Consider the following 14,544-nt stretch of genomic DNA (forward strand, 5'->3'; position numbering starts at 1 on the left):
CTCTTCTAGCAGAGCTCTCGAACACGGTATGGCGGACGCCAATCGGATATCCAGTCACCAGTGACCGGAGTAATAGTCTACTGTTGCGTACTATATGAACAAAATATTGAAATGTGGGGAGAGTGCGTCTTCGGCTCATGACTGCGTGTTCCCCGAATCCATGTAGCACCAGCAACCATGTCATGCACTGCCTGTGCGACGGCCATTTCTCTGGCTCCCTGGTGGTGGCGGCGTATCTACTGCATGCACGTCGTTACGTGCTGGCAACTATCCGTGGAGCGCGATCGGAACCAGCGTCGCCTCGCCAAATTCCGAACGGACTCGAAGCCCACTGGGCTTTGTCGGGAGCGTGCTGCTGCGACCTTATGGTCAGCGTCCGTATGGATAGGTTCACCGGCGGCAGCGCCCGTGAATGGAGGATTCGATATCGGCGCCCTCGTTGCCCCTCTCCGACAAGCACCTGCATTGCAAATGGATAGGCATAACCTAGTAGCAATTCCCCAGACGATGGTCGCTTGGGGGTTGGGCGCAGGTTGGCGGTGGCGTGCGCTTAGCAACCCAGTATTAGCTCAGGTCCCGCCAGGGTTAAGGTCTGGCAACCACTCGCAGTCAACTCTGCTGCAGCTTGTTGGCTTGCTCTCAGAAACACTCTTGAGGCTTGAAGTGCTCCAGGGGTGGGGGAGTGGTCTTCCGCAATCCGCACCCGCTCGGCCCAGGCGTCGCTGTGCTGTCTTGTACCTCCGTACTCTGGTTGAAGTCTGTAGATGAATTGTCCAACAAAGAGTCCAATCCCATGATCATTGCACACAAGTCGCCCGTTCCACTATATCGTGAATTGATCGGCCTGCCGTACCTCGTCCTACTGCTGACCTCGCTGTGCGGAAACGCGACCACCTTGGCCTGACAGCTCCCCCTGGGGATTTCTGATTTCTTCCTGCCTCCGAGTGGAAAATAGTAACAGCGAAATCAGAGGGCATTCAACGACGCTGGGCGACTGAGCGACTGAGCAGTTGAGCAGTGCGCGCCTCGCCTCCCCACATTCGCTTTGATCCACCTGTGCTCCTCGGCCGCCAAGAAGTCATTGCGGGAATGGCTCGTTGACCCACGGTCATCCCAACCACACCTACGACTTCATTCATCCAACAATATTTCGGGAAAAAAGGCCGTTTAGAAGACAGACGAGTTTCTCTTGTGAGTGCTCCTCTCAAATTTCTGGTGTGGCAGCGCGTCGGTGGTTTCGGACGCCTTGGAACCTCCACGCTCCGCGGGCTCTGCATCTCCTCCGAGTCCACTCCTGAATCGACGTAACCCTTCACCGCCCGGACCCGCCTCTCCAGCATGAAGTCGACTTCCGCAACCACATCGCTTACAATTTGATCCCAGAGGCAGGAACTCGCCATGGCTTTCTCGAGCGGCCTAGGCGACGGCGCCGACAACATGCGTTACCCTCCCCAATCGCCCGATCGCGATTCGTCCTTCTCCACCTATACCTCCTCCAACCTTCGTGGCATTGGGACCCAGATGCATACGCAAACCTCCCAGCCTTCGACCATGGCCGATCCACGAGCGAGCCTCCACCGAAGGTTTACCACCAACACCATCACGACGCTACCTACGCTGTCGTCACTTTCATTGAGCCCTTTGTCGCCAATTGGGCAGCAGCGCAGACAGGCGGCCGAGCATATTGATGTACTTTCATCGGTGAGTGGGATATTCCTATTGTCTGTTATTATGGTTGTCCGAGTCGCTATACATGGTGAAGTACGTCTGCCTGGATGGACTGTATCCTCGAGGGTGTGCCTATTGTCACTTGCGACTCACTTTCCTCCCCTCAATGGCACATGCAATTAACTATTGTGTCTATTGTGTCGTGGGCATACCCAACAATACCCAAATCCTCTTCACCCTTCAATCTATTCCCTCTCCTCCTATACAATCTCAACTCTCTTCTTTTTTATATCTCCCACCCCTCTTCTTTCCTCCATCTCTCACCCTTTCTATCTTCCCTCTACTTTAATCAAGTTCTCATCTTCCATCCTCTACTTGTACCTCTTTCTTACTTATCTTCCACTCCCTTCCTCCATCTCACTCATCTCTTCCTCTCTCTTCATTCGGGACCAATCTATCTATCACAAAGCTACTTCCTCTTTTTCATAACCGCTAACATGGATTGGGCCCAGGCATTCAATACCAAAATCCAAGCAGTAAGTTGCCCATTCCTTTCTGATTTGCCTTTGTTCGCCTGTTTTGATCCTTTGGAACATTTCGTCCGTGTGAATATTTTCACTTTGCCCTACCCAAGCGCATGCTGTGGTTCGTTCAGGCGGAAGGCAAGCTCCTATGACTGTTTTGGAAAGTTATGGACCCTAGACGGGACGGACCGCTGGGAATCTGTCTGCACGCACTCGTTTCTGTCTTGTGGATATGCCCTCCCATGATGTCTTCTATTATGCGTTATCTTCATGTCTTCCCCACGAGAGTTTTTCTGTTGTTGCAAGTAATCACCACTTTGTAACTCAGAAAGCTGCTCTTGTGATGGCCGTCACCTGTACTAGGAACATTCATTTGTCCCTTGCGACCCATGATTAGCCTAGGCTGGCAGCGTCCTCGCGTTACTGCTGCGATTGTCTTCTTTCATTGATTGTTGCTCGCGGCGTTGTTTCAGTATGTGCGGTTTGCGCTCAGCTTATATTCTTGAGATGGTCTTCTTTCCCGAGAGGGGCATTGATTAGTCGTTCTTGGCGCTTTTCCTTAGCAGAGGCAAGCTATCAGATGCTTCACTGTGTTACTGTAATGGTTTCTTTCTCGTGATAGGACTTCATTTGTCGTGCATGGCCATTGTATGCACCCAGCCATGCTGTGGCTGCGGCTGTGATGGCCGTTCCCCTTGCGTTCATTTGTTGTTCTCGACACTTTCCACTCGGCATGCCGCTTGAGATGTTGTGCCTTGCACTGTCAGCCTGATTCCACTTCACAACAAGAACCGTGATGTTTACTTCACCTCTTGCTCTTTATCTATTCCCTTTTACCTTGCGCTGCCTAACGTGTTTCTCTCCATTTCGCTACTTATTTTTTCCGTGTCAGCCAGCTTATTGGCGTGCGTCGATTGTGCGCTCCCCGAAGGACAACGCGAACCTCGCGTGCCCGCCTGCAATGTTGGTTCTGCTACGAGTTACAAATGCTATTTTGTCAACCAAGACCCAAGTTTCTTCACTCACTAACATATTTTCAGTTTGACAAGAAGAAGGCTGAACAAGCGTTCCTTCGCGAGCAGCGACGAAGATTCCAGTCTGAAATGGACTTCTTCGATCGCCAGTCAGGACAAGACGATGACATGTTCCGTCAGCAAGACTCGGAGTTTGGGACCCTCCTAGGTCCGCAGAGTGAACCCACCACTCCTCCCGAGTTGAGAGAGAGCAATGGCTTCGCCTCCTACTCGCGTGGAACGCGGTATTCTCTGTCCGGGTCCAGCATGAGTTCCGCCTTAGGATTCGGAACACCGTTCTCGTCCATGGCCACACGCTCGGGATCCCAAGCTTTCATCCCTCCGCAGACTCAGTCGATGATGTCGCATAATCCGTCCAAATCGGTTCCCGGATCGCGACGTAACTCGGAAGAGGAGGATGAGGTTGAGCATGAACTCCCAATGTTAAACGCCCATTCTGGAACCAAAACGTGAGTCGAGCTTTGCTGACAGTTGCTGATTTATTCTCAGAGTCGTTTTGCTTTTGCATTGCAGTCGTTTTTGCGGAAATCACCTGATACAGTCACGTTGCGGCCTTGGAGCGTTGCATGTGTGAATTGTGTGTGTGTTTTGATTTCGCACATCAAAGTGAATTTCGTCCGCTCTTCGCATCTTTTCTTCTCACTTAGCCACGTCTCACCTCGCATATCACATCACTCAACCATTTTCATTTTTGCTTCTCCAAAACAGCTGTACTTCATCTTCCCGACTGAGTTCTTATTGCCAAAAGACCTTTGTCGATTATTCGTTGTTCAATCAAGCTACCTCCTTGCGTCATTTTGTTATATCAGGAACATTCAATCGCGCTCCTCACCTGTGACGCGACTGACAGAAGTCAAGTTTCAACCGGAATTCCCTGCCAGCTGGTGCGATCGGAAACCTTCCAAACATCGGGGCCGCTTTCGAGCACGTCGATACTCACTCGTCACTCCTTGACGACGACGAGGATCCGCTTGCTCTCACGTCGAGATCTAACCGCAACTCCGTGCATCGGAATTCTCTCACCTTAGAACGGAAGAAGTACTATTCCATCAACGACGACGGCATGCCAGTCCTTCGCACTCGCGACATGGACGGAAACTCCATGATGCCGACCACCAATATGGACGTCTTAGGAACTCGCCCTGGCAACCTTGAAATGGCCACCAACGGCATTGGAACCCATCAGCGACATCGCCACGGCCAGCAGAGCCTTCCTGTCAACAACCTGCGCCCTCTGGGTGAGAATGGTTTCCAATTCTCTTCGGTCAATGGGTCCGGCGATACGACGCCAACCAAGACGGGTGCTATCAACCGGCACTCACTAGATGCGGCCAAGTACACATCTGAGGCAAAACGTCGCAACAGTCTTCTCAACTATCAGCCTTCTCCGCAGTCTATGATGCAGTCTACTACTCAGGCAACTCCCGGGACTGCACATGTAATGCCAAAGATTCCATCTTCGTTCTCGACCAACGATGTCCCGACTTTGAACTCGTTCAAGAAGATGAACGGATTTACTCAGCATGCAACTTCGTCCGCCTCCCAGGGTCCTGCATTCGCTCCATCTCGCCTAGAGAAAACGATCCACCCAACATCGTCACGTGCCCTGGTCACTTTGGCTGAGAACAACATTGACAACAATATTGATTTGGTCGCCAGCTTCAATGGCATGAACCTGGATGAAGGACGATCTGTTGCCTCACATACTTCCAGCCTGCAAGCAAGCGCTGCGCCATTTGGACCTTCGGTTTCCAAGACTATGACAGGCCCTTCAGAGCTTCCGCCTTTCCCATCTCCTCCTGAGGAGAGATGGGGGGAGCCTGAATTGTTCAACCCCCCGGATCCTACCGATCCACGACTTCGACGCCTCGACTTCAATCGTCCGGCAAATGTGACCTGGCCTGCACCAGCAACAAGCCGCACCTCCTTGGCTCAGCCACCGTTCAATTATCAGCCACCCTTTAGCCATACTGCTCCCAATCAATTTCACGATAGCCAAGCCCAAGTCATCGCATTGAGGCGCGCACAGAACAGTGAAGGTACGCACATCCCTGTCATGTTTGTTTCTTTACATTGAAGCTCAAGATTGTTGTGCGCTGCTTTGTTACCTTGCTTTCCACGCTAACATTGTTTCCCGCTACAGACAACGCTCGCTGGAATGATGTGGCACTCACCGACCTCATCGGCCAAATCTGGGAGATCTCAAGGGATCAGCATGGCTGTCGCTTCCTTCAACGCCGGATTGAAGAAGGTGACGCTGATGAAATTGCGATTATCTTCGGAGAAGTCAAGGATCACATCTTCGAGTTGATGACCGACCAGTTCGGCAACTATCTTTGCCAGCGCTTGTTGGAGAATGGCACTGAGGACCAGCGCACCGAGCTCATTCGCAACGTTTCTCCTCAGATGATCCAAGTGGGATATAACCAGCATGGGACTCGCGCGTTGCAGAAGATGATCGAATTCGTCGACACTCCCGAACAGGTTCATCTCATCACTGAAGCTCTTCGCGACCATGTTTGCAAGCTCATACAGGACATCAACGGCAATCATGTCGTCCAGAAATGCTTGAATCATATGAGCCACGAGAATTCCGACTTCATCTACGAGGCCATTGGCAATGACATGCACGTTGTTGGGACTCACCGTCATGGTTGCTGTGTCATTCAACGCTGCCTTGATCACGCGAGCACCATTCAGAAGAATCGCCTCGTGAAGCAGATCAGCGAGGCCGCATACACCTTGGTCCAGGATCCATTCGGCAACTACGTCCTCCAATACGTCCTCGACATTGGTGAGGTTGTTTACACCGATTACCTTTGCCGAGTCTTCGTTCCGCAGCTTCCTGTACTGTCTCGTCAGAAGTTCTCGTCGAATGTCATCGAGAAATGTATCCGTTGCTCCAGCCGCGAGGCTCGGAACGATATGATTGAAGTGCTGTTGAACCCACGAGAACTCGAGTCGCTGATCAAGGACAACTATGGCAACTACGTGATCCAGACAGCTGTGAGTTATTTCATCCCTCTCTTGTTTTGATTCTGGCTGACATATGACTTTCAGATGGAGCATAGCGAAAGCGAGACGCGCACTCGTCTGTACGATGCCGTCCGACCCATGGTCAGCAGCATCCGAGGAACTCCCCACGGCCGCCGTATCATCCAAAAGCTCACGGCTTATGATAATCGGAACCAGAACAGCCGCCAGCTTCCTTTTACCACTGGCGCAATGGCTCCAACCATCTCTCCGTCCACCTATAGTGTGCCTGCCCAAGCGCAAACCGCTCCTCACCCCCCGCCTGTTGCCCAACATCCTAGCAGCAACTTTGCGAGCGGTTACCCGCTCTATTCATCCGCTCCGCCGCAGTATTACACTGCAGCTCCAGCGATGCAAGGGCAGCCTGTCTTCGGGCTTCCAGTTGCCGTGCCGTCCGCTCAGCCGCCGACCTACGGGCAGGGGATGCCAATCGCGCCTCAGCAGCCTTATGGCTTTGCGCAATACCAGCAGCCTTATCAAGGATTTCAATACCGTGGTGTCAATCAGCAACGCAACCAAAACTCGCATTGGCGCCATTAAACGCACCGTACATGATGATACGATCCTGGACATACTCCGCGAACATGCCTCCAGGAATTTCTGCGATGATATGATGGCCTTCACGACGAGCGGCACTTGATGGCAAACAAAAGTGCTTTTACGACACTGCTTCTATTTCTACGATCGACTTTGGGCGGCTTCGTTTCGGGTTTGACATTCGTGGACATTGCGATTCCTATCACTGATGGTCCTCATTGCTTCGGTTTGGGCGGGTGTTGCCTTACCCTCACTGTTGCGATGGTTCATCTTGGGTTTTCCAGTCACCCAGCCAACTGGTGCCTGTGGCATGTTACCAGGCAAATCGATCAGCAATCGCCGTCCACACCCTGGAGTTTCTATTGAGTTTACAGCACCGGTCACTGTATATTTACCCGCGCACCGACAAAAGTTCCGCCTCCTGCTTTTTTTATCAGCTCGACAACGCGATAGCTCTACCACTGTGATCATCGGTGCCGTGGCAACTGCATACCACCGCGGTGTACCGGAGCGTGCAATGACGCATCATGGGCTCGACTCGCTCGCAATACATATTGCATGGAAGAGAAGATTGTTGGCCTCGCGGCTTACATCGGTCTTGTGGACTTCGGAACACAGATCCAGTCTCTTACTGTGCACCACCTTCATGGTTGAAATCATTTCCTTTTCCTTTCCTTTTATCTGCTTTCCACGTCCTGCTTTCCTCGCTTTTTCCACTGTACCTTCTAGCATCATGTTAACCCAAACTTTTCCTCCCTTCTTCATCCTTTTCTTGTTTGCTTCTTTCGAGGCGACGAGAAAAAATATTGCACAGACACCACCAATAGATTGCACAGTGTTGCATTCACGAACGGAGACGAAACTCAATACCCTTTTCTTTCTGGCAGACAATCGGGCTCTTGTTGTCGCACTCGTGCTTCGACAATCCCACGACAAGGATACCTCTGGTTTTTCAGCATAGCGTATCACCTTCAGCATTGCCTTGGCGGATGATTGGCGTGATTTCAACAGCACGATGACTTTTTGCGATGACATCCCCCACAGCGATTCCGTTGCCTCTTCTTGACGTGGAATCCTGGTCCTTTGGTGGCCCTGGATGAAGCAATCTTGAGTTGGATCGGTGGAGGATCGGGTTCCTATTGGAACTGGTGGCATTGCATCACATTTTGGTGCTCACCACTGCAGCTTTTCGATTTTTCATGTTTTCATGGCTTACATCGCCGTTTGAGGATGATTTCAACTATTCCTTCCTCTCTTCCTTGCACGCCGAATATCACCTGGACATTCAAGGACCTCTTCACTGAGGACCAGGTGGACAGCTCTTAGGATCATGGAAGGAGAGGATTTTCTTTATTTTCATGCATGCATTCCCCCCATTTCGCGACACACCACACAGCACGGCTTTTCGAAGCATATCATCCACGCTCAAAATTTCCAAAAAAATCCCCTTCGCAAACACCCCCTTTCACTTCGCACTGCCCCTCTTCAACACTCCATAATTCCCCTTTGATTTTTTGTTAATAGAAGACATGAATTAAAAAAGTATAAAAACTTGGCTGCCACTGCATGTGTGACTCGTGATGCCTCTTGTTTGGACAGCTAATATGGAGACCCATCCGGAGCCTCTTAATTGATGCCCCGAAGCACACCTTCAGGACTCTGAAAGCCTGCAAATCCTTGTTGTCCTAATGTTGCACAATTCCGTCTTTCCCTTATAGATATCTTAACGAAGCATAGCTGAATTCGGCAAAACCTTCGCAGACTCGGTCAGGGTGATGCTGCCGACCACCCCTAGCTGAATTGTGGGGAGTCGTGTGGTACATCTGATAGTCACAGCTAAGCCATTTCCAACTCCCAGCATTCCAATATAAATAGTTCTCTACCCATAGAAATAGTTACAGCGGTTTGGCGAGCTGTCCTTTTTACTAATGAACCGCATGCCAATCGTTTCACGGCCAAAGCAGCACTGACGCAACTAGAATTGGCAACTGCCGATGACATATCAAATTGAGTTGAACTTCCTATATAATACGGAACGACAGCGCTTCAACTGACTAGACGCCAATACCGTCTGCCTAGAGTACGATGCAGGCAGCGAGGGTACATTCTCTCCCCCTGTAGACCTACCAACACAGAAGAACGTCATTCTATGAGTCATTACGAGCAAGTTCCCGCTGCTGGAAGATAACAAGGGGATGGTGGGCAGTATTATGAACTGACGGTCCTGAAGCGTACCACTTCGCATCGAGCACTCTCAATCGTTGCCTGCTTTCGCCTCATTTCCATATATTAGAGTTCCTCTTTTATGTTCCATATCCATTAGGAAGTCGATACGATTCTCCGTTTCAATAGGCTGGAGGTGGACGTGGAAGGAGAAGGATCATCAATTCCTCCCGCACCAGGTGAAGGGCCTTGAGACATTCCTGGGTGAAGGAGTCGAACAGAATCAGTGCAAGCCCGCTGTGCAGGTAGTCATTTTGAAAGGAATTCCCATAGTTAAGAGGATATGGCGAAGAAATCACAGTTGGCGAGAGGAACTGCGGATGCACAATGGCCAGGGGACCTGTAAGTTAATGATTAATAGCAACCCTATTCCTATCTTTTGTATCCAGTTCTCCAGCCCGTGCGGACAAAAGCAATGGCCTTAATTACATCGTACCCTTGGGATTTCCAAAGCTCTTCTATGTCTTCCAACGTATAGTCTTAGGATGACGGGCTGACATACGCAGTTTGGACCCACGTATCAAGCTCGGTGTCTCATGAATTATGATCGCTCTGGATGCTTCAAAATGAGTGAAGTATCTTAATAAGGACTCACTGTAATGTCGATGCGTTTTTCTTCCCGAAAGTCGGCATGTTGTAATAAATTAGGCAGGCGAGCCATGGGGTCCTTTGTCCCTTCCTTCAACTTGAATCGTCCACTGTACTCAAAATCAACTAACATTAAATCACACCAGCCACCAATTCAAAACTTTCTCGTGTCCAACTTTAACATCATTCACCTTCCATCTTCTGCCTCTTCAGGGTCCGTGTGTCAGCTCAACGTAAACCGTACGCCCAGATTCACTTCACTATGAGGCCTACTTGGTACAGCATCGATCTCCCCCACCCGGAAAACATCCGCGAACGATTTGGCGAAGGAGGAATCCCAATGTGCCATCAAGAGGTCACGGATCTCGCGAATCATGAGCGATTGATAACGGGCCGACTAAGCATCGGAGGTCCCACTTCTGTGGCGATGAGTTGCTATGGTCGCTATCAGAAATACCTGGTAGATATCAATGATCCGGATCAGCCACCAGAGGTGGGATACATTTCACTCATTCGAACAAGAGAGCATGCCACTGACAACACCAACCAGACACGCCCCAAGCGCCGCAATCGCCGAGACAAGCATCATACTCCCAGTTCACAGGCTGCTCAAGCTGAACCAGAGGAGGACCACAAGAACCCTATGGCGGAAATGGACCCGCAGGTCATGGCCGACAACCTCAAGAACCCAGCGGCCAAGCTTGCCCGAGTTATTGAAAGGATCGACAACGAAGAGGCAGCTAAGGCTAGTGGGGAGGCTTCCAAGGACAGCGCAGAGGTTCTCAACAGTGCGGAGATTCTCAAGGACCTCGGTGCAGTGGTAGACAAGCAGGCTATGCCAGACAATGTGAAGAACCCAGCGGCAGAGCTTGCTCCAGTAATCGAACGGATTGACAGCAAAGAGGCTGCAAAGTCTAGCACAGATGCTCCCAAAGGTAGTGGAGAGGCTCCCAAGGACATCGGAATGCCGGGCGTGCAGGGTGGTGCGGACAAGGTGCAGCTCCCGACTATCAACGAAGAAGGCATCATGACTGGCAAGGAGAACGAGACGCCCAACTGAGGGTTGATGAGAACAGCAAGGATGCATGAAGGGGACAGAATAGGGAGCACGGATGGACGGTGTCTCTTTACACTCTGTCTGAGTCTCGTATAGGTGCGATTTCGTGATGGGCAGCAAACGTTGTAGGAGCAGATACTGGGTTATGAAAAATGCAATACATACCAACTTCCCCTTCCTATTCTTCAACAGCCACTAAGGTTGCCCATCATCTACTTTTGAACTTGAAGTCCTATGCCCTAGATGTTGGCCAGGCTGGGTGTCGATGATACAGCCTTCCTAGACATTTCTCGCTGCTCCATACTATCTTCACACTTTCTCTACAAGGTCTTCCAGCGATACCTGTGTAAGCGGTCGGGAAAACCCTTTCCATATACTTGCATCCTACATCATATAGGAGAGAGAGCGTTGAACCCTAAGATCAGATATCTTGATTCAGTTGTAATTTAATGGTCGTCAGCCGTGTGAAATTGCCAATTGGTCATTGGAGGTCGAGCAGATCCACAACTTAAGCATTGCGCTAATATTGCACCCCTACAGCCCGAGAATGACCAGGGTCTACGATATCGTCCGAACTTTTCTGCGTCTTCAACTCTTCAAGTTGTGCTCAACCATCCTCCCGCCATTCGTTTTTGAATTCTTGGACTTGGTGTGCCTTTGTCACAGCATTTATCAATGCTCGCAGCACGCCCATTCATTTGTCGGCGCTGCCAGAATGCTCTGCAGGCTTCAGGGCTGCGGCCAGCCCTGTTTGCGCCCCAAGGGGTGGCAAGCTCTCGAAATGACTTATCAAGATTGTCAAGCAGGCATATGACCTCCCTGCTGCGATGTAGAAGAGATTCTATCACTCTTCAGAGCCTCTCGAAACGAATGTTGACTAGTCAGTTGCCGACACATCCTCCGAACCGACGATTCCTACACTCCTCCGATCAACCGCCGGATAAAAAGAGCGCACATCATCCCCAGGAAACAGCATCAGGGGAGACGCATAATCCAACCAACGAGGTCGACTTCTCAATCGATGCGTTCAAAGCCGTCTCTGACGAGATCCCACCCGAAGAGGTGGCAAAGGCGGCGCGGGAGGCATTTGGAGACGCGCTTCCGGATGATACCCTCAATGGCGAGCAGCTACGTGCATACGAGAGGCTATATGGCGCCGCTCCGGTTCTGAAGGTTCCGATTCATGAGGACCAGAGCGGGATCCAAACTCTGCTCCGAGACTCCGCCAAGGGAATGGAGGAAATCGGGGAGATGGAATACCCCACACGAAGCATGGGCCGGAACGAGAGATTTCATGAGCACGATGATTTTGAAAGGGAAAACATGAAGTCCTCGGCTGGTACAAAGGCCCAAGATGACTCCGACCTAGTGTTCGACGAATTCTACGAAGATGAAGACGCGTCTGAGTTGTCCAGGGCCGAAATCCACGAGTCTCTCCCCGAAGAAGAATGGCCCGAGGACGATCAGGTCATCCGCGAACACCCCCTCACCACCGCCGGCAAGTCCGGAACCTTCCCATCCACGATCTTTATGCCGAAATCCATCACCGAGCAGATTTCCGGGTCGATGTCCGACATCCACCCCAAGCACCTCCGACAAGCGGCGGAAAAGACGTTCGGTGGCGTGGGGCTGCCGTATTCGCCCTCGACGCCGCGGGTTGCCATGTCGATGGAGCAACAACCGGTGGCGCTGAGCGTGAGGGACAAGACCATGTCCGACACGGAAGCCAACGTGTTTCTGGCCGGGCAATTCCCGCAAACTTACAGCGCGGTGACTAGCTCCCTGGTGGAGGTCCGGAAACGACTCGGCACCGAGTGGATACAAGGCCTCCTTGAGAAAAAAGGTGGTCCGAGGATTCTGGATGCGGGCGGGGCCGGAGCGGGAGTCATGGCGTGGCGAGAGATCTTGAAAGCGGAATGGGAGAGTATGCACCCGGACCAAGAACCGACCGCGATGCCTGAGGAGAAGCTCGGCCGAGGGTCGGTGATCTGCGCGTCCGACTCACTAAGGGCGCACGTCCGGAAATTCCTGAGCAACACGAGCTTCCTCCCGCGGATTCCCAACACCGACGTGGAGTCGAAAGGTGGAAAGACGTCGCAGGTATACGATGTCATCGTCGCTCCGTACGTGCTCTGGGGCCTTGAACGGAACGACATGCGTCGGTTCTACACCGAGAACTTCTGGCACCTACTAAACCCCAATGGCGGCGTCCTCGTCCTCCTCGAGAAGGGCACGCCCCGCGGCTTCGAGATCATCGCCGGGGCGCGCGACCTCCTCCTCGAACATCACATCTCCTCCCCCGGCGAGGAAGTCCGCGTGCCACGGCTCAGCAACGGGACTCTTGGCCCCGCCAAAGGGAAAGAAACCGGCATGATCATTGCCCCGTGCACGAACCACACGAAGTGCCCGCTATACCCCACGGCGGGCCGCTCGGCCCACCGCAAGGACAAGTGCTATTTCACGCAGCGGTACATCCGCCCGCCGTTCCTGCAAAAGCTCCTCGGCGCCACGATGCGCAACCACGACCACGTGGAGTTCAGCTATCTGGCCGTCATGCGCGGTCGCGATCACCGGTTGCCGGAGCACGATCCGCGGGGGTTGGGGTTCCAGCAGGGGGAGCGGGCGACGCACGCTGCGTGGTATGGGCACCACCTCGGCGTCGATGCGCACAACCTCCCGGCCATCTCCTCCGACTCTTTACCGTCTGATTCTACCACGTCCTCCACCCCTCCCCTCCCACCCCACCCCCTCACCCTCCCCCGCCTCATCCTCCCCCCTCTCAAACCCAAAGGCCACATCATCCTCGACGTCTGCACGCCCTCGGGCACCGCAGAACGCTGGGTCGTCGCACGCTCGATGGCGCGCAGCCGCATCGGGGCGGACGCGGAGGTCGAGGAACGGGCGGCGGGGCGGCAGGCGCAGCGGGACGCGCGGAAGGCTGGATGGGGGGATCTGTGGGCGCTGGGGGCGAAGTCGAGGGTGGAGAAGAATTTGAAGTTAGGGGCAGTGGTGGAGGGGGGAAGGGGGGGGAAGGGGGCGAGAAGGGAGAAGCAGAAGAGGAAGAAGGAAGGGAGGAGGTGGAGTGTGAAGGGGTTGGGGGAGGAGGGTTAGAGGCGGGATTGACGATAGGTGGGAGGGCCATGTTCCCATGTATAACAGATGTATAACAGTGTAGATTTGAATAGAGTAATACCGAGAGCGGTAGTCAGTGAACGACACGGCGTGGTCACACATCTATATCACCACCGCCAGAACCTTCCCCTGATCTCGACCTTCCGGCTCAGCAAACCAGGTGTGAGAGTTCTCCTGAGTCTGGCTTAGTCCATCGCATCTTCATCCATGATGCTACAACCATTACCTTGGTACCCAGGCACACCCCTTGAACTCCAGGTCCGCTGTCCGCATACCCCTCAAATCCCACCACCCGGACGACCTCTCATGAATCATGACATACGTGGATATTCCCGTTCATGATGACAACTCTTGCTGCATGTATGTAGGAGGTAGGGCATACGTAGTAGTAGGTGGGCCGCGTAGTGAAGATCCCGCTTGCTTCTCGGTAAGAAGTTGAGTGGAGTTCGGGGAAGGCGTGGTCGATGGCTCCTTCCTCTTAAAGCCAGTATGATGATCCGTGAACACCTGTCACGGGCCGGACGGACCTCACTCGCGCTGACAGCACCATGTAGCTAAGGCAGGGCGCATGTTGACATGGACCTAGTATAAGGAGAGGGGAGAGTTCAAGTTGGATTTTGGAATACCAGACTTGAAAGCGTCACGACTTGGATAAATGTACAACTTAAGGCTAACCCTACGAAAACGTGCTAGACCTACCCTGACTCAAAGGAGTATGATAAATGTACAACAATTTTCGGCATCTAGG

General features: G+C 52.4%; 5 protein-coding genes across 5 annotated transcripts; all 5 read left to right on the plus strand.

The window, feature by feature from the left end:
* Positions 1–987: 987 nt before the first annotated feature.
* Positions 988–3,984, plus strand: P152DRAFT_72111 (uncharacterized protein). The gene is made up of 4 exons (XM_033683203.1): positions 988–1,191; positions 1,384–1,701; positions 2,181–2,204; positions 3,233–3,984. Exons 2-4 carry the CDS (start codon positions 1,399–1,401, stop codon positions 3,677–3,679), a joined length of 774 nt encoding a protein of 257 aa, XP_033532566.1. The 5' UTR covers positions 988–1,191; positions 1,384–1,398; the 3' UTR covers positions 3,680–3,984.
* Positions 3,985–6,902, plus strand: P152DRAFT_72112 (ARM repeat-containing protein). Its single transcript, XM_033683204.1, has 3 exons — positions 3,985–5,265; positions 5,370–6,232; positions 6,287–6,902. The coding sequence occupies exons 1-3, from the start codon at positions 4,290–4,292 to the stop codon at positions 6,797–6,799; spliced, it is 2,352 nt and encodes a 783-aa protein (XP_033532567.1). The 5' UTR covers positions 3,985–4,289; the 3' UTR covers positions 6,800–6,902.
* P152DRAFT_72113 (uncharacterized protein) lies at positions 6,903–7,958 on the plus strand. The gene has a single exon (XM_033683205.1). It carries the CDS (start codon positions 7,005–7,007, stop codon positions 7,755–7,757), a length of 753 nt encoding a protein of 250 aa, XP_033532568.1. The 5' UTR covers positions 6,903–7,004; the 3' UTR covers positions 7,758–7,958.
* A 1,911-nt stretch (positions 7,959–9,869) lies between these two features.
* Positions 9,870–10,667, plus strand: P152DRAFT_450537 (uncharacterized protein; the record flags this gene model as incomplete). Its single annotated transcript, XM_033678177.1, has 1 exon — positions 9,870–10,667. The coding sequence occupies one exon, from the start codon at positions 9,870–9,872 to the stop codon at positions 10,665–10,667; it is 798 nt and encodes a 265-aa protein (XP_033532569.1).
* Positions 10,668–11,211: 544 nt separating this feature from the next.
* On the plus strand, positions 11,212–13,876 carry P152DRAFT_508284 (uncharacterized protein; the record flags this gene model as incomplete). Its single annotated transcript, XM_033682577.1, has 3 exons — positions 11,212–11,313; positions 11,613–13,667; positions 13,850–13,876. The coding sequence occupies 3 exons, from the start codon at positions 11,212–11,214 to the stop codon at positions 13,874–13,876; spliced, it is 2,184 nt and encodes a 727-aa protein (XP_033532570.1).
* Between the last annotated feature and the right edge of the window lie 668 nt (positions 13,877–14,544).

The sequence above is a fragment of the Eremomyces bilateralis genome (genome assembly GCF_010015585.1).
Source record: "Eremomyces bilateralis CBS 781.70 unplaced genomic scaffold P152scaffold_15, whole genome shotgun sequence".
Lineage (NCBI taxonomy): Eukaryota > Fungi > Ascomycota > Dothideomycetes > Eremomycetales > Eremomycetaceae > Eremomyces > Eremomyces bilateralis.

Excerpts from the sequence above, each read along its gene's own strand:
- P152DRAFT_72113 (XM_033683205.1), top strand. The coding sequence starts at position 7,005 with ATGGTCCTCATTGCTTCGGTTTGGGCGGGTGTTGCCTTACCCTCACTG.
- P152DRAFT_72112 (XM_033683204.1), top strand. The coding sequence starts at position 4,290 with ATGCCAGTCCTTCGCACTCGCGACATGGACGGAAACTCCATGATGCCG. Across the intron at positions 5,266-5,369 it reads GCGCGCACAGAACAGTGAAG|ACAACGCTCGCTGGAATGAT; the intron begins GTACGCACATCC and ends TTCCCGCTACAG. Across the intron at positions 6,233-6,286 it reads ACTACGTGATCCAGACAGCT|ATGGAGCATAGCGAAAGCGA; the intron begins GTGAGTTATTTC and ends TATGACTTTCAG.
- P152DRAFT_72111 (XM_033683203.1), top strand. The coding sequence starts at position 1,399 with ATGGCTTTCTCGAGCGGCCTAGGCGACGGCGCCGACAACATGCGTTAC. Across the intron at positions 1,702-2,180 it reads ATATTGATGTACTTTCATCG|GCATTCAATACCAAAATCCA; the intron begins GTGAGTGGGATA and ends GATTGGGCCCAG. Across the intron at positions 2,205-3,232 it reads TCAATACCAAAATCCAAGCA|TTTGACAAGAAGAAGGCTGA; the intron begins GTAAGTTGCCCA and ends ACATATTTTCAG.